Here is a 23,605-nt window from a genome sequence, read left to right as displayed (position 1 = left end):
CCTTCTCCGGGAAAAATGCTAAGAACCACCAAAAGAATAAAACAGGGAATAAAATCTGACTGGTGTTGGTCTGGTGATTGGGGTGGTACCTGGGGAGAGTCCAGGAGGCCAGTGATAGTAAAAGGACAAGATTTTTTTAAGTATCAGCTTTTTCGGGCTGCTTTTGGTCTTCATTACTGCACATGGGCTTTCTCTAGCTGTGGCACATGGGCTTCTCATTGTGCTGGCTTCTTTTGCTGCAGAGCAAGGCCCTCTAGGGCCCTTGGTTTCAGAAGTTGTGGCACGTGGGCTTAGTTGCCCCACAGCATGTGAAATCTTCCCAGACCAGGGATTGAACCCGTGTCTTCTGCACTGGCAGATGGATTCTTAACCACTGGACCACCAGGGAAGTCCTCCTGAAGTATCAGCTTTTTTTGAAGTACCCTTCACAAATACAATTTAAAGTTATTCAGAGTATGCAGTGGGGCTTCTCAGGTGACTCAGTGGGTTAAGAATTCACCTGCCAATACAAGAGACACAGGAGACATGGGTTCAATCCCTAGGTGGGCAATATCCCCTGGAGTAGGAGATGGCAACCTGCTCCAGAATTCTTGCTTGGAGAATTCCATGGACAGAGGAGCCTGGTGGCCTACAGTCCATGGGGTCGCAAAGAGTTGGACATGACTGAGCGACTGAGCATGCACACGCACAAAGTATGCAGTGTGGTGATGTATTATATATGTATATACACACGCATTGTGAAAGATTCCCACCTTGCATTAATAAAGGCATCCATCACCTCACTTATTTATTTATTTTGTGAGAACAGTTAAGTTTATTAGCAAATTTCAGTGATAGGGTACAATGTGAGCAGTTGTAGTCACTGTATGATATATTAGATCCTCATAGAATACATTGTTCATTGTTCACCAATAATCAATACACATTATTCACCTTGTAGCTGAAAGTTTGTGTCCTTTTATCAGGAGTTGTTCCCCCCACTCCCTAGCCACTGACAACTACTTTTCTACTCAGTTGCTATTAAGTTTGACTTTCTAAAAAAAGGTGACCCATATAAGTGATACCATGCGGTATTGGTCTTTCTCTGGATGGGATTTTCTGACCTTTGACACTGCAGGCCATGCCCACACCACTCAGTGCAAAGGAATCTGCTGAACTCATTCATAATAGACTCACCATGTGGCGCTGTCACTCCCAGTCCAGACGGCCCTTTCTGGCCTCTTAAATCCATGGTATGAAATGTAAACATCCTTAGACTGTTATGTCTTGCACATTAACTTGGATTTGTAGTTCCCTGGACCCTGTGCATGAGCAAGGTGCTTGTTTTCTTTCTCCCATCTATTAGAGATGAGATATGTTCCTCTTTTATCCTGCCTCACTTCATATTTGGGGACCTCTGTCCATAGTGCTCAGTCATGTCCAACTCTTTGCGACCCCATGGACTGGGGCCCATCAGGCTCCTGTGTCCATGGAATTCTCCAGGCAAGAATACTGGAGCAGGTTGCCATCTCCTACTCCAGGGGATGTTCCCCACCTAGGGACTCAACTGATGAGTGCATTGCCATTTCCTACTCTGGGGGATCTTCCTGATCCAGGGATCAAACCTGCGTCTCCTGCATTGGCAGGCAGATTCTTTACCTCTGAGCCACCAGGGAAGCTCCCTGATATCTTGGGCAAGGGTTATTTTCAAGTTTGGAAACAGCTTTAGGGTCACTAGGTGTCAGTATAACACAAGAGTTTTTAAGAATTCAGCTCAAGGATCCTGCCAGGCTCCCATGAACAGATAAACTGAGTGTTTTCAGAGAGCAGATGTTCCTTCAATAATGCATGCTCTATTTGAAAAACAAGTGATTTAATTTAATTAGCCTTCATCTCAGTAACAACAGTTTTAAGATTCATGCCAACAGACTATTGTTAGCTTCTTGCAAAATGCTTTATTCATCAGGGTTCTTAGGGACAGTAGAGTGTGCAGAAGCAGAAAGCAAAAAGTACACGATGCACACAAGATGCAACATTTGTGCTAATAAATCATGTAGGAAAAACTGTGTGTCACCACTCTTTTTAAAGCAGACCCCATAGCAAATAGTCCTTCAACAGAGTACAGTCTGCAATCTCTCTCAAAAGGAGTTGCTATGAGATCCCTCCTACACACACACACACACACACACACATGCACGCATGCATGTCCTGGTTCAACAGCTCCCCAGAGGTCCTCAAACCACAGAGACTTCAGATTCTGCCAGGACCTTCTCAGGATTTAATCCTGTCTTGCCTCCTTTGATAGAACAATGCAAGGGTAAACCAGCATAGGAGGCCCAGATGGTGCCACCTTATGAATTAAAGGTGGAGAGGAGGTGTTTCTTTGTTCCTAGTAGGCTGTTGAGTGTCTTGGAATCACGCAGTGTTGGAGCTGCCAAGGAGCATCTCCATCAGCTCAGGCTGCTAGCCTGAAAGACCGTGGGCTTAAACAACAGACATTAGACATTTATCTCTCACAGTTCTGGAGGCTGGGATGTCCAGGATCAAGGTGCCAGTGTGGTTGGGTTCTGGGGAAGGCATCTTCTGGGTTTGTAGATGTTTGCTTTCTTATTGGGCTGCCCTGGTGGCTCAGTGGTAAAGAATCTGCCTGCCATTGCAGGAGACACGGGTTCAACCCCTGGGTTGGGAAGATCCCCTGGAGGAGGAATGGCAATCCACTCCAATATTCTTGGCTGGGAAATCCCATGGACAGGAATCTGGCAGGCTCCAGTCCATGGGGTCACTAAGAGTCAGACACAACTTAACAACTGAGCGCACATGCATGCATGAACTCTTTCTTGCTGTATCTTAACATGGTGGTGGTGTGTGTAGGAAACAGAGAGAGAGAGATTGATGAAGCAGAGAGAATAGAGGAGGCATGCTCTCGTGTCTCTTCTTACAGGGGCACTAATTCCATCTTGAGGGCCACACCCTGATGATCTGATTACCTCCCAAGGACCCTGCCTCCCTCCATCACACTAAGGGTTAGAATTTCAACATGTGAATTTTGGGAGGACATTAACATGCAGTTCATAGCAGAGAATAAATCAGTATAGGTCCTTGGAAGGCAATTATATAACCAGTTGCAAACTTTAATAGATGTATCTTTGAACAGCAATTCCACTTAAGGAAATGCATTCTGAATATTGTGAACATCATGAATATGAGAGGAGAATATAGTCAAGGATAATTACTGCGTTAGAATAGTAAAAACCTAGGCTGAACTTATATGTTCAGCCGTAGCATGGGATATGCTTGTGTGCTCAGTCCCTCAGCTGTGTCTGACTCTTTGCAACCCTATGGACTGTAGCCCACCAGCATAGGATATAATTATTAATGAGTTGGGGATGACCTTTTTGACATGGGAAGGTGTTAAGCAGGTTATAAAACAACCTGTATAGTTGGATCCAATTTTTGTTGAAGTATTTGTATATGTGCGTATGGGTACTGTTTGGAAAGAGATGAAACAAGGTATTAACAGTGGTTGTCTTTGGGTAGTAATTATAATTGTAATTATAATGTTTTTCTTGATAATCTGTGTTTTCAAAATTTTCTAACATGGAAGGCACCATTTTTTAATAAGAAAAAGAGATTAAATTATCATAGAAAACAAAATAACTGCCTCTATTCCAAGTTTCTAAGTTCTTGTCTATTGAAGAAAAACATGTTTGCTTTTTAATGCAGTTTTTTGTTGTTACGGTTGTAGGTTCCAACATGATTGTTGTAAATGTTTATTGAATTTGAAATTGTTACAGCTCCTCCATTGGGGCCATTTTAGAGAGGCAGATGACAGGATATAGGAATTTTTCGCTTTCATCCCTGTCCTTGGAAACTGAGTAGCTGTAAGCACCAACAATTCTGTTCAGAGCAAAGTCTCTGAAGGGCTTGAGAAAAACAGAGGAAGAAATGTGAATTAGGGTCATGACTGCAGTTTCCTGATGTATCTTGTTGCTTTGTACCTAACTAGCAAGAGCAGGGAAAACTTTTTTAAGTTACAAAAATAATTTATGGCGATTCATTCAGCAAATATTTGAGCATCTGTTGTATAAGCTAGATATTGTTTTAGATGTATGGGATAAACAAGGAATAGAACAAACAAAAACCCTTGCTATGTTCTAATGGAGGTAGACAGACAAGAAACAAATGAAATGTAAATGGATGATGTGATAGGTGTAGAGAAAAATGGAGCTGGATAAGTGGATAGTGTGTATGTGTGTGTGCCTGAGTGTGGGCCAGTGGTGGGGTGATGGTTGTTATTTTGTATGGCATGCGTAAGAAGGATTCAGGGATAAGATGACTTTTGAGTAGAGATCTGAGTACATGAAAGAGTGAACCATGCAGGTATCTGGAGGGTGAGGGCTACAGGCTGAAGAATATTTGATGATCAACAGTGAGGTCAATGCAGTTTTACTCCACTTATCAGTGGAAACATCATCATAGATATCTTTAAGTACTTCATCAACAGCAATAATAAATAATAAAGTACATAGCCTCCAGAAAAATACCAATTTAGATTCCCTGATGGCTTAGATGGTAAAGAATCCGCCTGTGATGTAGGAGACCCAGGTTCAATCCCTGGGTTGGGAAGATCCCCTGGAGAAGAAAATGGCAACTCACTCCAGTATTACTGCCTGGAGAATCCATCCCATGGACAGAGGAGCCTGGCAGGTTACAGTCCATGGGAGTGCAAAGAGTTGGACACGACTGAGCAACTAACACACTCACACATATCTCACAGCAGTATATGAAGGCATTAATTTTATGACCCCCTATATTACATATCATTTTTTAAATATGAATTTATTTATTTTAATTGGAGGCTAATTACTTTACAGTATTGTATTGTTTTTGTCATACTTTGACATGAATCCGCCATAGGTGTGCATGTGTTCCCCATCCTGAACCCCCCTCCCACCTCCCTCCCAATTACATATCATTTTTTAAAAACTGCTAGTTTCTTGGACAAAACTTGGTACATCATTATTTTTCAAAAGATTGGTTTAGGTTTTTTAAATTAACTATTTATTTATTTTTAGCTCTGCCGGGTCTTTGTGGCTACACTTGGGCTTTCTCTAGTTGCAAAGAGCAGAGGCTACTCTAGTTGCAGTGCATGGGCTTCTCACTGTAGTGCTTCTCTTGCTGCAGAGCACAGGCTCTAACTAGGCGGGCTTCACTAATTACCGCATGTAGTCTCAGCAGTCGCTGCGGCACACGGGCTTAGTTGCTCCCTAAGAACCAGGGATCAAACCCACGTCCCCTGCACTGGCAAGCGGATTCCTGCCCACTGTATCACCAGGAAAGTCCAGTATATCATTGTTTTATTTTAAAATTCTTGTAGTATAATGGATGTTGAATAATTTTTTGTATGTTTATTGGCCATTTGTATTTCTTGTGTGTATGTGGGTATGAGAGAGAGACACACACAGAAGCAGGAGAGAGAAAATTACCTATTTTTGTCATTTGACTATTTTTCTTTTTTCTTTAGGGGAGTTGGTTTTTCTGTCATTGATTTATAAACACTCATCCTACATCAAGCATATTAAACTCCAACCGGTTTTATGTGTTGCCTATATTTTTCCTGGTTTGTTAATCATCTTTTCATTTTCTTCATAATATTTTTGGCCATTTTATATAGGCAGATCTCTCAATCTTTCCTAGTGGTGTCTGTCCTTGAAGTTGTGTATGAAAACCCAGAAGCAGAACATTTATTGAATAGTTTTTTAACATGCCATGCTTTGCCCCGAGTGCTGCTTATTCATTCTCTTAGCTAATCATCTCAGTAGCCTTCTGAGCATTATTACCCCTGTTTTATAAATGAAAAAAGTGAGCTTTCACTGCAAATCAGCTTTAGAGTTGGGGTAAAAACCAACTAGCTTCAGAGTTGGAATATAGGTTTGCTAAGTAGGAAGGTTTGCCTGACCATATTCTTTCTATTACATACAACCCCCTGCTCCGTATTTGTGCATCCTTCCTGCCCCCACCCCTGGATGACCTCTATGACCCCTGGATAGCCCCTGTCCTAGATGCCCTGACCTAGAAGACAGGGCACAGCCCACCCAGAAATGTGAGTGAAATCTGTCCATCTTTTAGAGCTGTTGGTTAAAGTTAGCTGACTGCTGGAACAGTCCTTGGAAGTGAAGAGAGTTAATCATAATTTCCAAGATTTGGGCAACCATGTGACCATATAAGATTATAGTCTCCAGTGCCCAGAACTAGATACGATTTCCATCACTTACTGCTGTATCTTCTGAGAAAAGAATCCTCAGTTTTAGCTGAGCTAACTAGGGTGTCAAAATTATAGTTTCCTTTCTCCCTGAAGAAAGGCTTTTAAAGAACTGCTTCAAGAGACAACAAAAATGCTAAGAAGCACCACCCTTGCAGCTCACGTCTTCACCTTGTGTACACACTGCCTGGAAGATCATGGAAGGTTCAGTTGTCCTGAATTTTATCTGCCCCAGTAGCTGTTGAAAGGTCTGACCCCTCCATATTGTGAGACCCCACTCACAGTTGTGAAAACTCTGGAAGCCAGAGATCCAAATTAGAATTCCTGAAGCAGCCTGTGTATATTTTTTTCTGGTTGAAGTCCTTTCTTTTTTTTTTTTTTTAAAGTCTTTATTGAATTTCTTACAATATTGTTTCTGTGGTACGTTTTTTGGATCTTTGCCAACAAGGCATGTAGGATCTTAGCTCCCCAACCAGGGAGCTAATTGGCACCCCCTGCATTGGATGGTGAAGTCTGAACCACATGACCACCAGGGAAGTCCCCTTTCTTTTTTTTTTTTAACAACAAAAAGAAACATGTTTTATTGAGAGAAAAAAATTCTACTCTAGTTGTAAGATATGGAGGAAAATGTAGTTAGACCTTATGCCATGCTCCATACTTAAAGTACTCACAGAGATAGATTTTTTTTTTTTTTGGCTTAAAAATAACACAAATTTATTATCTTACACTTCTGGAGTCTGAAAGTCTAAGATGGCTTCACTTGGGATGACAAATTTCTGGCTGTAAAGACTTTGCTACAATTGAGAGATTTTCCCTCATTTTTTGTGTTTCAAAGCTTTGCAGTACAGCCTTAACTTTCCAGAGGTCCCAGTTGCTTTTCAGAATCTGCTAACAATTTTTATGCAGAAAAAAATGTTTATTTGTACATATCTTCTAATTTTGCCTAAACTTTCTCTTTTTTAAAAAAATACACATTTTAAAAATGTTGGTGGTATTTTCTTTTTTTTTTTAATTTTTTCCATTTCATTTATTTTTTTTTTTTAATATAAATTTATTTATTTTAATTGGAGGCTAATTGTATTGGTTTTGCCATACATCAACATGAATCCGCCACGGGTGTACATGTGTTCCCCATCCTGAATCCCCCTCCCACCTCCCTCCCCATACCATCCCTCTGGGTCATCCCAGTGCACCAGCCCCAAGCATCCTGTATCATACATCAAAACTGGACTGGTGATACATTTCACATATGATATTATACATGTTTCAATGCCATTCTCCCAAATTATCCCACCCTTGCCCTCTCCCACAGAGTCCAAAAGACTGTTCTATACATCTGCATCTCTTTTGCTGTCTTGCATACAGAGTTAACATTATCATCTTTCTAAATTCTCTATATATGCATTAGTATACTGTATTGGTGTTTTTCTTTTTGGCTTACTTCACTCTGTATAATAGGCTCCAGTTTCATTCACCTCATTAGAACCGATTGAAATGTATTCTTTTTAATGGCTGAGTAATACTCCATTGTGTATATGTACCACAGCTTTCTTACCCATTTGTCTGCTGATGGACATCTAGCTTTCTTCCATGTCCTGGCTATTATAAACAGTGCTGCGATGAACATTGGGGTACACGTGTTTCTTTCAGTTCTGGTTTCCTCAGGGTATATTCCCAGCAGTGGGATTGCTGGGTCGTATAGCAGTTCAATTTCTAGTTTTTTAAGGAATCTCCACACTGTTCTCCATAGTGGCTGTACTAGTTTGCATTCCCACCAACAGTGTAAGAGGGTTCCCTTTTCTCCACACCCTCTCCAGCATTTATTGCTTGTAGACTTTTGGATTGCAGCCATTCTGACTGGTGTGAAATGGTACCTCATAGTGGTTTTGATTTGCGTTTCTCTGATAATGAGTGATGTTGAGCATCTTTTCATGTGTTTGTTAGCCATCTGTATGTCTTCTTTGAGAAATGTCTGTTTAGTTCTTTGGCCCATTTTTTAATTGGGTCATTTATTTTTCTGGAATTGAACTGCAGGAGTTGCTTGTATATTTTTGAGATTAATTCTTTGTCAGTAGCTTCATTTGCTATTATTTTCTCCCATTCTGAAGGCTGTCTTTTCACCTTGCTTATAGTTTCCTTTGTTGTGCAGAAGCTTTTAATTTTAATTAGGTCCCATTTGTTTATTTTTGCTTTTATTTCCAATATTCTGGGAGGTGGGTCATAGGGGATCCTCCTGTGATTTATGTCAGAGAGCATTTTGCCTGTGTTCTCCTCTAGGAGTTTTATAGTTTCTGGTCTTACATTTAGATCTTGAATCCATTTTGAGTTTGTTTTTGTGTATGGTGTTAGAAAGTGTTCTAGTTTCATTCTTTTACAAGTGGTTGACCATTTTTCCCAGCATCACTTGTTAAAGAGATTGTCTTTTCTCCATTGTATATTCTTGCCTCCTTTGTCAAAGATAAGGCGTCCATAGGTGCATGGATTTATCTCTAGGCTTTCTATTTTGTTCCATTGATCTATATTTCTGTCTTTGTGCCAGTACCATACTGTCTTGATGACTGTGGCTTTGTAGTAGAGCCTGAAGTCAGGCAGGTTGATTCCTCCAGTTCCATTCTTCTTTCTCAGGATTGCTTTGACTATTCGAGGTTTTTTGTATTTCCATACAAATTGTGAAATTATTTGTTCTAGCTCTGTGAAAAATACCGTTGGTAGCTTGATAGGGATTGCATTGAATCTATAGATTGCTTTGGGTAGTATACTCATTTCACTATCTTGATTCTTCCGATCCATGAACACAGTATATTTCTCCATCTATTAGTGTCCAAAATCACTGCAGATGGTGACTGCGGCCATGAAATTAAAAGACGCTTACTCCTTGGAAGAAAAGTTATGATCAACCTAGATAGCATATTGAAAAGCAGAAACATTACTTTGCCAACAAAGGTCCGTCTAGTCAAGGCTATGGTTTTTCCAGTGGTCATGTATGGATGTGAGAGTTGGACTGTGAAGAAAGCTGAGCGCCGAAGAACTGATGCTTTTGGACTGTGGTGTTGGAGAAGACTCTTGAGAGTCCCTTGGACTGCAAGGAGATCCAACCAGTCCATTCTGAAGGAGATCAGCCCTGGATGTTTTTGGAAGGAATGATGCTAAAGCTGAAACTCCAGTACTTTGGCCACCTTATGCGAAGAGTTGACTCATTGGAAAAGACTCTGATGCTGGGAGGGATTGGGGGCAGGAGGAGAAGGGGATGACAGAGGATGAGATGGCTGGATGGCGTCACCGACTCGATGGACGTGAGTCTGAGTGAACTCCAGGAGTTGATGATGGACAGGGAGGCCTGGTGTGCTGCAATTCATGGGGTCGCAAAGAGTCGGTCGGACACAACTGAGCGACTGAACTGAACTGATTAGTGTCCTCTTTGATTTCTTTCACCAGTGTTTTATAGTTTTCTATATATAGGTCTTTTGTTTCTTTAGGTAGATATATTCCTAAGTATTTTATTCTTTTCATTGCAATGGTGAATGGAATTGTTTCCTTAGTTTCTCTTTCTGTTTTCTCATTATTAGTGTAGAGGAATGCAAGGGATTTCTGTGTGTTGATTTTATATCCTACAACTTTACTATATTCATTGATTAGCTCTAGTAATTTTCTGGTGGAGTCTTTAGGGTTTTCTATGTAGAGGATCATGTCATCTACAAACAGTGAGAGTTTTACTTCTTCTTTTCCAATTTGGATTCCTTTTATTTCTTTTTCTGCTCTGATTGCTGTGGCCAAAACTTCCAAAACTATGTTGAATAGTAGTGGTGAAAGTGGGCACCCTTGTCTTGTTCCTGACTTTAGGGGAAATGCTTTCAATTTTTCACCTTGAGGATAATGTTTGCTATGGGTTTGTCATATATAGCTTTTATTATATTGAGGTATGTTCCTTCTATTCCTGCTTTTTGGAGGGTGTTTATCATAAATGGATGTTGAATTTTGTCAAAGGCTTTCTCTGCATGTATTGAGATAATCATATGGCTTTTATTTTTCAATTTGTTAACGTGGTGTATTACATTGATTGATTTGTGAATATTGAAGAATCCTTGCATCCCTGGGATAAAGACCACTTGGTCATGATGTATGATCTTTTTAATGTGTTGTTGGATTCTGATTGCTAGAATTTTGTTAAGGATTTTTGCATCTATGTTCATCAATGATATTGGCCTGTAGTTTTCTTTTTTTGTGGCATCTTTGTCAGGTTTTGGTATTAGGGTGATGGTGGCCTCATAGAATGAGTTTGGAAGTTTACCTTCCTCTGCAATTTTCTGGAAGAGTTTAGGTAGGATAGGTGTTAGCTCTTCTCTAAATTTTTGGTAGAATTCAGCTGTGAAGCTGTCTGGACCTGGACTTTTGTTTGCTGGAAGATTTCTGATTACAGTTTCAATTTCCGTGCTTGTGATGGGTCTGTTAAGATTTTCTATTTCTTCCTGGTTTGGTTTTGGAAAGTTGTACTTTTCTAAGAATTTTTCCATTTCTTCCTAGTTTTCCATTTTATTGGCATATAATTGCTGATAGTAGTCTCTTATGATCCTTTGTATTTCTGTGTTGTCTGTTGTGATCTCTCCATTTTCATTTCTAATTTTATTGATTTGATTTTTCTCCCTTTGTTTCTTGATGAGTCTGGCTAATGGTTTGTCAGTTTTGTTTATCCCCTCAAAGAACCAGCTTTTGGCTTTGTTGATTTTTGCTATGGTCTCTTTTGTTTCTTTTGCATTTATTTCTGCCCTAATTTTTAAGGTTTCTTTCCTTCTACTAACCCTGGGGTTCTTCATTTCTTCCTTTTCTAGTTGCTTTAGGTGTAGAGTTAGGTTATTTATTTGACTTTTTTCTTGTTTCTTGAGGTATGCCTGTATTGCTATGAACCTTCCCCTTAGCACTGCTTTTACACTGTTCCACAGGTTTGGGGTTGTTGTGTTTTCATTTTCATTCATTTCTTTGCATATTTTGATTTCTTATTTGATTTCTTCTGTGATTTGTTGGTTATTCAGCAGTGTGTTGTTCAGCCTCCATATGTTGGAATTTTTAATAGTTTTTCTCCTGTAATTGAGATCTAATCTTACTGCATTGTGGTCAGAAAAGATGCTTGGAATTATTTCAATTTTTTTGAATTTACCAAGGCTAGATTTATAGCCCAGGATGTGATCTATCCTGGAGAAAGTTCCGTGTGCGCTTGAGAAAAAGGTGAAATTCATTGTTTTGGGATGAAATGTCCTATAGATATCAATTAGGTCTAACTGGTCTATTGGATCGTTTAAAGTTTGTGTTTCCTTGTTAATTTTCTGTTTAGTTGATCTATCCATAGTTTTGAGTGGGGTATTAAAGTCTCCCACTATTATCGTGTTATTGTTAATTTCCCCTTTCATACTTGTTAGCATTTGTCTTACATATTGTGGTGCTCCTATGTTGGGTGCGTATATATTTATAATTGTTATATCTTCTTCTGGGATTGATCCTTTGATCATTATGTAGTGTCCTTCTTTGTCTCTTTTCACAGCCTTTGTTTTAAAGTCTATTTTATCTGATATGAGTATTGCTACTCCTGCTTTTGGTCTCTATTTGCGTGGAATATCTTTTTCCAGCCCTTCACTTTCAGTCTGTATGTGTCCCCTGTTTTGAGGTGGGTCTCTTGTAGACAACATATGTAGGGGTCTTGTTTTTGTATCCATTCAGCCAGTCTTTGTCTTTTGGTTGGGGCATTCAACCCATTTACGTTTAAGGTAATTATTGATAAGTATGATCCCGCTGCCATTTACTTTATTGTTTTGGGTTCGAGTTTATACACCCTTTTTGTGTTTCCTGTCTAGAGAAGATCCTTTAGCATTTGCTGGAGAGGTGGTTTGGTGGTGCTGAATTCTCTCAGCTTTTGCTTGTCTGTAAAGCTTTTGATTTCTCCTTAATATTTGAATGAGATCCTTGCTGGGTACAGTAATCTGGGCTGTAGGTTATTTTCTTTCATCACTTTAAGTATGTCCTGCCATTCCCTCCTGGCCTGAAGAGTTTCTTTGAAAGATCAGCTGTTACCCTTATGGGAATCCCCTTGTGTGTTATTTGTTGTTTTTCCCTTGCTGCTTTTAATATTTATTCCTTGTGTTAGATCTTTGTTAATTTGATTAATATGTGTCTTGGGGTGTTTCGCCTTGGGTTTATCCTGTTTGGGACTCTCTGGGTTTCTTGGACTTGGGTGATTCTTTCCTTCCCCATTTTAGGGAAGTTTTCAGCTATTATCTCCTCAAGTATTTTCTCATGGTCTTTCTTTTTGTCTTCTTCTGGGACTCCTATGATTCGAATGTTGGGGCGTTTAACATTGTCCCAGAGGTCTCTGAGATTGTCCTTATTTCTTTTACTTCGTTTTTCTTTTTTCCTCTCTGATTCATTTATTTCTACCATTCTATCTTCTACCTCACTAATCCTATCTTCTTCCTCCTTTATTCTACTATTTGTTCCCTCCAGAGTGTTTTTGATATCATTTATTACATTATTCATTATATATTGACTCTTTTTTATTTCTTCTAGGTCCTTGTTAAACCTTTCTTGCATCTTCTCAATCCTTGTCTCCAAGCTATTTATCTATGATTCCATTTTGTTTTCAACATTTTGGATCATTTTCACTATCATTATTCGGAATTCTTTATCAGGTAGATTCCCTATCTCTCCCTCTTTTGTTTGGTTTGGTGGACATTTATCCTGTTCCTTTACCTGCTGGGTATTCCTCTGTCTCTTCATCTTGTTTATATTGCTGTGTTTGGGGTGGCCTTTCTGTATTCTGGCAGTTTGTGGAGTTCTCTTTATTGTGGAGTTTCCTCGCTGTGGGTGGGGTTGTGTGGGTGACTTATCAAGGTTTCCTGGTTAGGGAAGCTTGTGTCGGTGTTCTGGTGGGTGAAGCTGGATTTCTTCTCTCTGGAGTGCAATGAGGTGTCCAGTAATGAGTTATGAGATGTCAGTGGGTTTGGAGTGACTTTGGTCAGCCTGTATATTGAAGCTCAGGGCTATGTTCCTGTGTTGCTGGAGAATTTACGTGTTATGTCTTGCTCTGGAACTTGTTGGCCCTTGGGTGGTGTTTGGTTTCAATGTAGGTATGGAGGCGTTTGATGAGCTCCTGTTGATTAATGTTCCCTGGAGTCAAGAGTTCTCTGGTGTTCTCAGGATTTGGACTTAACCCTCCTGCTTCTGGTTTTCAGTCTTATTTTTACAGTAGCCTCAAGACGTCTCCATCTATACAGCACCATTGATAAAACATCTCCTTTCGAAGACAATGGGCTGCTTTTCTGGGTGCCTGATGTCCTCTGCCGGCATTTAGAAGTTGTTTTGTGGAATTTTCTCAGCGTTCAAATGTTCTTTTGATGAATTTGTGGGGGAGAAAGTGGTCTCCCCGTCCTATTCCTCCGCCATCTTAGGACCACCTCCCTAAAAATGTTGGTGGTATTTTCAAGCTGAACAGTCAATACTGTTTTGTTTTTGTTTATTTATTTATTTTGGCCACACCGCACAGCATGTAGGATCATAATTCCTCAACCAGGGTTTGAACCCATGTCCCCTGCACTGAAAGGCAGACTCCCAACTGATGGACCGCCAGGGAAGTCCCTGTTGTGCAGATTTAAAAAATGATAACAGCATAGAAAGTATTTAGCACAGGGCCTGGTTTGTAGGAAGGCTCAAACAATGTCAGCAGTGATGCTGGTAATATTAACTCTGCTGTGAGCACCTTGTCAGTTGCTATGAGTTTTGGCTGAATGAATGTGTACAGAAGGTAGGGTTTGAAGGCCTTATTTGAGACTAAAAGCATTTTCATGCTGCATTCTCTGGGAGGTTGTGTAAAAAGCAGATCTGATGATAGATAGAGTCCCTGCTCATGTTAATCCAATTAACAAAGACCATTTCTTGAACAGGCACCATCTGAGGAGAGCAGTTCATTGAGTTACTTGGGATTATTATGTTATATCCTGCAGGAATGCTTTCATTAATTCATATTTATTATTAGAATGACTCTGGGAACTTGCATTAGCAAACTGAATGCATTTGTAACTAATGGGGAAAGCAAGTTGCACCCTCAGTGATGTGTGCTCTATGTAAAGCCTGGGATTTTGCTTTTCTTGAGGAGAGCAAGACCCTCAGCTGAGTTGAAAACACAGTTCTTGTTGTGGCCACAATGTAACTGAAGAAATGTGCCCTTGAGAAGTCCTTAGGGATTTCTTGAACTGGTATCCCAGGTTAACTGTTGAGGCTCAGCACCTGGCCACCCAGCTCAAGTTCAAGCACTCGTTTCAATTCCACCCTTTAACACTGTGGCTCCTTTCGTGGTTTGATGGAGCCGTCTGGTCCCTTGGTAGGTGTGTGTGTGCTTAGTAGCTCAGTCGTGTCTGACTCTTTGTGACCCCATAGACTGTAGCCTGCCAGGCTTCTCTGTCCATGGGATTTTTCAGGCAAGAATACTGGAGTGGATTGCCATTTTCTTCCTCCAGGGGATCTTCCCAACCCAGGGATTGAACTTGCATCTCTTATGTGTCCCGCATCGCAGGCACATTCTTTACCTACTGAGCCATCAGGGAAGCCCTTTGCTAGGTAAATAGCTTTTTAAAAAAATTAAAAGGAATTTGGTATGGGTTCAAAGCATCTGACTACTTAAATTTCAAAGAATAATGTTCCCTGGTCTTTAAAAAAAAATCAGGTCTGTTCTGTCTCCCAACCTGCAGGAAGCCTTTTTCTATCTCCAGCTTGTCTGTGGCTGATTGTGGGGCCAGTAATGCCACATCATTGGCTGAGTGATGGGCTGTAGGCAGAATGCTTTGGTCAGCCTCCACCCTGCTTGATGATACAGACCGTGTCGGGCTTCACCAGTCACCTGGGGATGCTTAGACGACCACGGGTGCTGTATTTGGCATATGGGAGGGTCATATCTTCCAGGGAGGTCTTTCGGACAGAAATATGATGGCCTTTTCCCTCTTTTCCAGATCTGATGTTTTGACGTGGCTTCCTGCTTCGGTGCTATTTGTGGGTATCATCTATGCCGGTTCCAGAGCGCTATCCAGACTGGTAAGCGTGAGAGGCTTTGAGGGGGACAGTCCTTTTCTCAACTTCCTCTTTGCCTTTTAACTGGTTGCACCTCGGATCAATAGTGGATAGAGAATCAGCTTTAATGATGGTACAGCTAGATTGGAGAACTAGTCTTGGGGCTGAGGCCAATGTGGAGCCTTTTACCCCCTCTTCCTGACTTGAAGGGAACCATGTAACAGGGAAGGGACTTCCCTATAGCTCAGATGGTAAAGAATCTGCCTGCAATGCAGGAGACCTGGGTTCGATCCCAGAGTCAGGAATATCCCCTGGAGAAGGAAATGGCAACCCACATCAGTATTCCTGCCTGGGAGATCCCATGGACAGAGGAGCCTGGCGGGCTACAGTCCGTGGGATCATAGTCAGACACTACTGAGGGACTAACACACATACACACACGTAACAGGGAAGACAGACTTGTGTTACAAAATAGAGTGATGCAGGTGGAGACCAGAAAGACAGAGTAGGGCTATTTGTGGAGCCTGCTCTGTGTGGATGCAGGCTGTCCTTGGGAGCAGGGAGGGTGGGCTCAGTCTGCTCCTTACTTCCAGGGACCATGACCCCGCCCATCAGTAATGCCGCCTGAGCGCACTGGGCTTACTCGTGGGTGCACATGCCTGGCATGAAATTGATGCCCACGACACGTGGACCCTAGTGAAACAAGTGTTCATTCTGTCCTCCCACCCAGCCCCAAGAATTGAGCTCCTCAAAGGAGGCTACTGTGAGGAACAGATTCCTTCCAGTTACATTATATAGTATGTGGAACTCCAGAAATTTATTATGCCACCAAAAGAGAGCCCACAAATATCACTATTGACCAGGGAGTCAAAATGTGGCTTAAAAATCAGGAACGGTATTAAGGCCTCTTCCCTTTTTAATCCCCTAATTGCTGTTTTTATCTATCAGAAAATGATTGTATTCTAATGTTGGAAAAATGCAAACTTTTCACACAATTTAGTTTTCTGTTTTAAATGCATACTTCTCCAACAGATTTATTTCTATAAAGGAATGGATTTTGAGGAGAAAAAAACATGGGGCAGAGAGGTATGGAATAGAAAATAAATACAGCTGTAAGCTATTTTGCTAATTGCAGTATAACCGCAACAAACTAGTACAGAGAATGTTCTGGGCAAAACAACACAATAAAGGTTCAGAGATCGAGGTGTTCCCTTAAGCAAGACTGAAGATTTTAGTCTCTGGTATTTGGAATTTAGGCTGCAGTCCTTGTTTTTGGATGGATCACTGGGTATGTGGCCCAGTCCATGCTTTAAACCAGATTTGAACCAGAAAGTGGCCCCTTGGTCCAGGTAGAAGTCAATGAAGTGTTTGGTTTCATGTGTCACATAACCAGCAAAGTTCCTCCCCGTGATGCTCTGCCGGGTGGGGTTGTACTTCTTGTCAGACTCCTTGATCTGGGCAGCAATGTCCTTCTCTGTATTATATTTCTCCAATGCCTGAGTAGCACACTCTGCTAAGTCCGATTGCATCTCCTCTGGCATATCAGCATTTAAAAAATGATTATTTTAAAAAAATATTTATTTATTGGGCTGTGCAGGGTCTTAGTTTCAGCATCTGGGATCTTTAGTTGCGGTATGCGAACTCTTAGGGCTTCCCTGGTGGTTCATTCAGTAAAGAATCTGCCTGCAATGCAGGAGACTCGAGTTCAGTCCCTGGATCAGGAAGATCCCCTGGAGAAGAAAATGGTAACCTGCTCCAGTATTCTTGCCTGGAGAATCCCATGGACAGAGGAGCCTGTTGGGCTACACTCCATGGGGTTGCAAGAGCCAGACACCACTTAGCAACTAAATCACCATCATGCGAACTCTTTAAGTTTGGCATGTGGAATCTAGCTCCCTGATTCTGGGCCTCTGCATTGGGAGCGTGGAGTCTTAGCCACTGGACCACCAGGGAAGTCCTCATATTGGCATTTTTGATCATGGCCTTTCAATCACACTTGGTTACCAAGGAACGGTGTGTATGCTTAGTCGCTCAGTTGTGTCCAACACTTTTTGATCCTATGGACGAAACCCACAAGGCTCCTCTGTCCATGGGGATTCTCCAGGCAAGAATACTGGAGTGGGTTGCAATGCCCTCCTCCAAGGGATCTTCCCAACCCAGGGATTGAACCTTGGGCTTCCCTGGTGGTTCAGCTAGTAAAGAATCTGTCTGCAATGCAGGAGACCTGGGTTTGATCCCTGGGTTGGGAAGATCCCCTGGAGAAGGGAATAGCTGCCTACTCCAGTATTCTGGCCTGCAGAATTCCATGGGGTCGCAAAGAGTTAGACATGACTAAGCGACTTTCACTTTCTTTACCATCTAAACCACCAGCCACCAGGGAAGCCCAAGAATACTGGAGTGGGTACCCTATCCCTCCTCCAGGGCATCTTCTCAACTCAAGAATTGAACCAGAATCTCCTGCATTGTAGGCAGATTCTTTACCAGCTAAGCTACCAGGGAAGCCTGCCAAGGATCAGAGGGTTGGCCAACTGCGATGGTCTCCTGGGGGAGAGGCTGAAGAGGTTCAGACTTGTTGGGAGCGGTCATCACTACCTAAGCCATGATGCTTCTCCAAATAATTTAGGTTTTTTTTTTTTGGCCATGCTGTGTTGCATGTGGGATCTTAGTCCTCTCCCAGGAGTTGAATCTGCGCCCTCCTGTATTGGAAGCATGGAATCTTAACCACTAGACCGCCAGGGAAGTTCCAAAACAATATTGTTTTTTAATGTAAAGTTTATTGTTGTGCTGGGTCCTTAGAAGTCAGATAGGAAAACGTGTTATGGTAGCTCTCAAAAACAAACAAAATCTGTCTGTCTGGATAATGATAGTGTTGTTAGGACAACTCCGAGGTTGCAAAATAGTGGTTGAGAATTAGTACTGGTAATTTCTAAATGAAATCATCATTTTTCTTTTATGATTCATAAGCTTGAGTAAATGGGATGTTGTGTGAGATGGGAGAGAGAACAGCCCGACTGACCTAAGAAGTGAGCCACCACACCGCATTGGTGGGTGCTGATCTGGAATAGGGGCCAGGTTGGCTCACCGCTGCCCCTTTTGATGGGGTCGAGCTCCTCGGGTCTGTGGCCTCACTTTATGCCCTCTGGCCTGTAGGGGGAGCTGCTTCTCCAACCACAGAGTATAGGAGTTGATTGGGGGGGAAAAAAAAATCTATAGTTGTACAAAAGCTTTTAAAATTTTTTGTAGGCTCTGGATAGTTATGGATGCCAGAATTCTGAAGTTTGAATAAGTAAGTTGTCGTGTTAATAATGATAACAGTTTTTTGATTGTACAGTGCTTTTTCATATGTTTCTGGAGTGATTTCCTTTGTATCTTTCTATGTGGCTCTGCCAGTCACCTGACAGGTGAGGCAGATGTTAATCACCCAACAGAGGAAGGAACTTAGGTGTGGGGAGGTACCAAGGCTTTCTCCACCTAATGGGAAACTCTTCTGACTCCCCACCTTTCACCTTTTCTGATTTGTCTTTTTAGGGTCAGTGTATGTGGATTTTCAAATGAGCCCAGGGTATAATAGTCTTGCACAGACTTGAGACTCTTATGATTGCAAGTGTTAGAAAGCTCACCAACTGGTCTAAGCAAAGGGGAAATCTCCTGGTTTACATTAATGAAAAGTCATCAGGTAGAAACTGCTTTAGGCATGGCTTGATTGAGAGATTTGAACTGTGGTGTTGGAAAAGACTCTTGAGGGTCTCTTGGACTGCAAGGAGAGCCAACCAGTCCTTCCTAAAGGAGATCAGTCCTGGGTGTTCATTGGAAGGACTGATGTTGAAGCTGAAATTCCAATACTTTGGCCACCTGATGCGAAGAGCTGACTCATTGGAAAAGACCCTGATGCTGGGAAAGACTGAAGGCAGGAGAAGAAGGGGACGACAGAGGATGAGATGGTTGGATGGCATCACTGACTCAATGGACATGGGTTTGGGTGGACTCCGGGAGTTGGTGATGGACAGGGAAGCCTGGTGTGCTGCAGTTCATGGGGTCACAAAGAGTCCAGGCACAATTGAGCGACTGACTCAATTGTGAACTGAACTGATTGAGAGATTCCAATGACCTACTCAGAATCCAGATGCTGTCTATCTGTCAGTTCTGCTCTATCTTTGCTTCATCTCACAGTTCAGCTTTCCCCTCCTGAGTCTTGTTGATTCCAGGCTCACATCCTCACAACTTCAAGTCTAGTGGAACAAGACTATCTTCCTTGCAGCTTCTGCATAATTTCCGGGATTCATTCTGATTGCATCAGTTAGGGACACTGCCCATCCCAGGTCTAAAAACTAAAAACTAACCAGGATGGAGTTATGCTGATTGGTCGGCCCTGGTTCATGTCTTCCCTGAACCATTCACTGTGACTGGAAAGACTGAGAACACTATTTGGCCAGCCCTGGTCACATAGGATCCCCACCCACACCCATAGACTGATAAGAATGAGGCACATCCTCAATATTGCGGTGTTTCATCAAAGAAAGAGATCAGGAGATGAGGTAGCCAATAAACCCTCAGAAGTCCATTGTAAATGTCAGTCTTGTATGTCTCAGGCACACGGAGAGCTCTCTAACCTGGAACAGTGCCTCTTGAAGTGCATAGTCCACAGGTGGTAACGGCCTGTGAGCTCTTGTTCAGTTCAGTTCAGTTCAGTTCAGTCGCTCAGTTGTGTCTGACTCTTTGCAACCCCACGGACTGCAGCACGCCAGGCCTCCCTGTCCATCACCAACTCCTGGAGTCTACCCAAACTCATGTCCATCGAGTCAGCGATGCCACCAACTATCTCATCCTCTGTCGTCCCCTTCTCCTCCCACCTTCAGTATTTCCCAGCATCAGGGTCTTTTCCAATGAGTCAGTTCTTTGCATCAGGTGGCCAAAGTATTGGAGTTTCAGCTTCAACATCAGTCCTTGCAGTGAACACTCAGGACTGATCTCCTCTAGGATGGACTAGTTGAATCTCCTTGCAGTCCAAGTGAGAGAGTCATTTCCTAGGCAGGTTGATAGGAAATCTAGGGGTCCCCAAGGAGAGAGGGGTCTGGAATTCTTAAGGAGGAAGAAAGGACAAACTTTTCACAGTCTTTGTAGACCAGGACCTGGGGACTGGAGTCGATGAAAATGAGAGGGTAACAGGCAGGAAGGCCAGGGGTCTCCAAATGGAGGAAATAGCCTGCAAGTGTCAGACATTTTTATCTCTCTTAAGTGGCAGGAGGAAACAAACTAGCAATATTTTTTCCTTCTCTACACAAATTTCAAGGGAGGTTTCTCTTAAAATACTGTGTTGCCATAATGACACCCGGTTTCGCCTGAAGTTAGCTATTCTCAAGCCTAGAGATAACCAATGCCTTTTTCTTATGAAAATGTTCGTCTTAAGCTATGCTAATGTACTATGCCTTTACCCCAAACTCTGTCTCCAAGTCGGTTCCGCCTCTTGGCCCAGAACCTACTTGACAAACCAGTATGGATATTGTTCCCCTAATCTATGTAAATGAAACTATTTGTATGGTGGTCTGCCCTTCTTCAAGATTCAAGTTAATCATTTTATGGCCCAGGATAAACCATTTGGTGCCAAGATTATCCCAAAATACATCTTATGGGTGAGGGGCCTGGTGCCATTCTGAATTTTAAGACATTCGTTTCTTTCATTAACAGACTGCTAGTGACTATATAACATCCAGCTAAAGACTAGCAGGGAGGTACTCTTTCTGCCCCCTTCTGATGCCTATGTCAGAAGCTTTCTCTATCTCCTTTATACTTTAATAAAACTTTATTACACAAAAGCTCTGAGCGATCAAGCCTCGTCTCTGGCCCCGGATTGAATTCTTCTCCTCCGGGGGCCAAGAATCCTGGTGTATTCGCGTGATTCAACAACAGCCTTTCACAAGGGACTCTCAAGAGTTTTCTCCAACACCACAGTTCAAAAGCATCAATTCTTTGGCTCTCAGCTTTCTTTATAGTCCAACTCTCACATCCATACATGACTACTGGGAAAACCAAAGCTTTGACTAGACTTGTTGGCAAAGTAATGTCTCTGCTTTTTAATATGCTGTCTAGGTTGGTCATAACTTTTCTTCCAAAGAGCAAGCATCTTTTAATTTCATGGCTGCAGTCACCATCTGCAGTGATTTTGTAGCCCCCCAAAAATAAAGTCTGCCACTGTTTCCACATCTATTTGCCATGAAGTGATGGGACCAGACACCATGATCTTAGTTTTCTGAATGTTGAGCTTTAAGCCAACTTTTTCACTTTCCTCTTTCACTTTCATCAAGAGCTCTTGTTACCTGGCCCTAAGGAGACTGTGCCAGAGTGAACATCAAGCTTGGCACTAAACACGTTGTTTAGTTGAGCTGACTTTTTTTTTTCATAGCCATACTTTTTGAAGAAGAAAGTAGTGCACTGACTTACATTCTGTGTGTGAGCTCCTTATAGTCGTCTTTTTTTTTTTTTTTTTTTAATTTGGCTGCTCTGGGTCTTAGTTGCAAAGTGAGAGATCTTTGATCTTAGTTTCAGCATGTGGGATCTAGTTCCCTGATCGTGCCCCCTGCATTGGGAGAGCAGAGTCTTTAGCTACTGGACCACCAGGGAATTCCCTGGAACTCCTTTTCTTCTGAGGGGACTGCATTTGAATGGCCCTGACCTAGAACACAGATTTTTTTCATGGGCAGAAAGAAGCTGCTGCATTTCAAACTCCAAGCAAAGAGAAACAACCCCAAACCAAATACACTCGGTTAGAGGAGGAGGAAGACAGAAAGGAGACACTTATTTTTTTTTCTTTTTTAGTGAAATAACCCAGCATCTTTTCTTTGTTTTCCGAGTTTTTTGTTTTTACATAGTTGCTTAAAAATCTACAACAGAGTGGATGAAACACGAGGTACTTGTACAGCTTGTGTTAGATGGAAAACAGGCGTCAACATGCTGGTGCCAAGCTGTCAGTTTCATGGATCCACGAGGAATTGGGGGAGAAAGCACTCAGTTAAAATCCGTGGGCGTGTTGTTATGCAAAACACTTACGGAGTTGCTTTGCTCCATAAAGGCCTCCTTTATCCAACAAGACTTTGAAGCCTTTTTTCTGATGTATAGCTCCTGAGAGGAAGCTGACTTCACTCTGCAAAATCAAGATGGGGACATTCTTTATTGATTTTTCCACCTCAAACTCACAACCAGATGATAGAATTAAGGCAGGGAGATTATTTTTGTGGCTCTCCATTCAGCAAATATTTATTGGGGAGTCTATTACTGGGGGCTTAATGAGGAATAAGACCTGGTTCCTGACCTTGAGGGGACTCCCAGGTGGCGCTAGTGGTAAGGAATCTGCCTGCCAGTGCAGAAGATGCAAGAGATATGGGTTCGATCCCTGGGTCAGAAAGATCTCCTGGAGGAGGAAATGGCAACCCACTCCAGTATTCTTGCCTGGAGAATCCCATGGACAGAGGAGCCTGGCAGGCTATAGTCCAAGGGGTTGCAGAGTCTGAGCACACACACTTACCTGACTTTGAAGAATTTATAGGGGAATCCATGAGAGACACACAACTCACCGTGGAAACAACCATTGTGAATATTCAGTGTTATATATGTGAGCCAGGCACTTCCTGTTGCCAACCTTCATGACATATGAAGTTGGACTTAATTACTCCCATTTACAGAGGAGGAAACTGAGATACAGATTTAGTGAAGGTCACCAACTGGTAGATGTTACAAAAATCAGAGATGCAGACTCAAGACTGTCCGACGATAGTGGTTCATCTGCAATGCCTCGGACTTTCCTGGTGGTCCAGTGGTTAAGACTTGGCAGGGGACAGGATTCGATCCCTGGTCAGGGAACTAGATCCCACGTGCTGAAACTAAGAAGTCAGCATGCCACAGCTAAGACCCTGTACAGCCAAATAAATAAATAACATTATTTTTAAAAAAGCAGTACAATGCTTACCCTCTTTCCTCCCTAAATCATAACAAACCAAGGAGATGAGCCTATCAGGATGGAGTGGGGAGAAGGGGAGAGGAGCTGTGTAGTTGTTCTGCTTTCTGTGTGTGCGTGTGTGGTAGGTTGCTTCAGTCATGTCTGACCTTTTGTGACCCTATGGACTGTGGCCCAGCAAGCTCCTCTGTCCATGGGATTTCCCAGGCAAGAATATTAGAGTGGGTTGCCATTTCCTTCTCCAGGGGAATCTTCCCGACCCAGGGATCGAACCCATGTCTCCTGCATAGCAGGTAGACTCTTTACCGACTGAGCCACCAGGGAAGTCCCTGTACAATATATACTTGTTTCTTGTATGTTTTATATATGGT

The 23,605-nt window shown here is 42.2% G+C and overlaps 1 protein-coding gene across 2 annotated transcripts in view; it reads left to right on the top strand.

Moving 5' to 3' along the window:
* TMEM241 (transmembrane protein 241) overlaps positions 1 to 23,605 on the top strand; it is a 120,475-nt gene that overhangs the window by 14,606 nt on the left and 82,264 nt on the right. For both annotated transcript variants that reach the window (XM_010828919.1, XM_010828920.1), the window contains exon 4: positions 15,229 to 15,310. In XM_010828919.1, the coding sequence (XP_010827221.1) occupies positions 15,229 to 15,310 (82 nt within the window). The remainder of the gene's footprint in view (positions 1 to 15,228; positions 15,311 to 23,605) is intronic.

Source organism: Bison bison, unplaced genomic scaffold (assembly GCF_000754665.1).
Source record: "Bison bison bison isolate TAMUID 2011002044 unplaced genomic scaffold, Bison_UMD1.0 scf7180017864498, whole genome shotgun sequence".
Lineage (NCBI taxonomy): Eukaryota > Metazoa > Chordata > Mammalia > Artiodactyla > Bovidae > Bison > Bison bison.
This window is presented reverse-complemented; position numbering and strand designations above follow the sequence as displayed.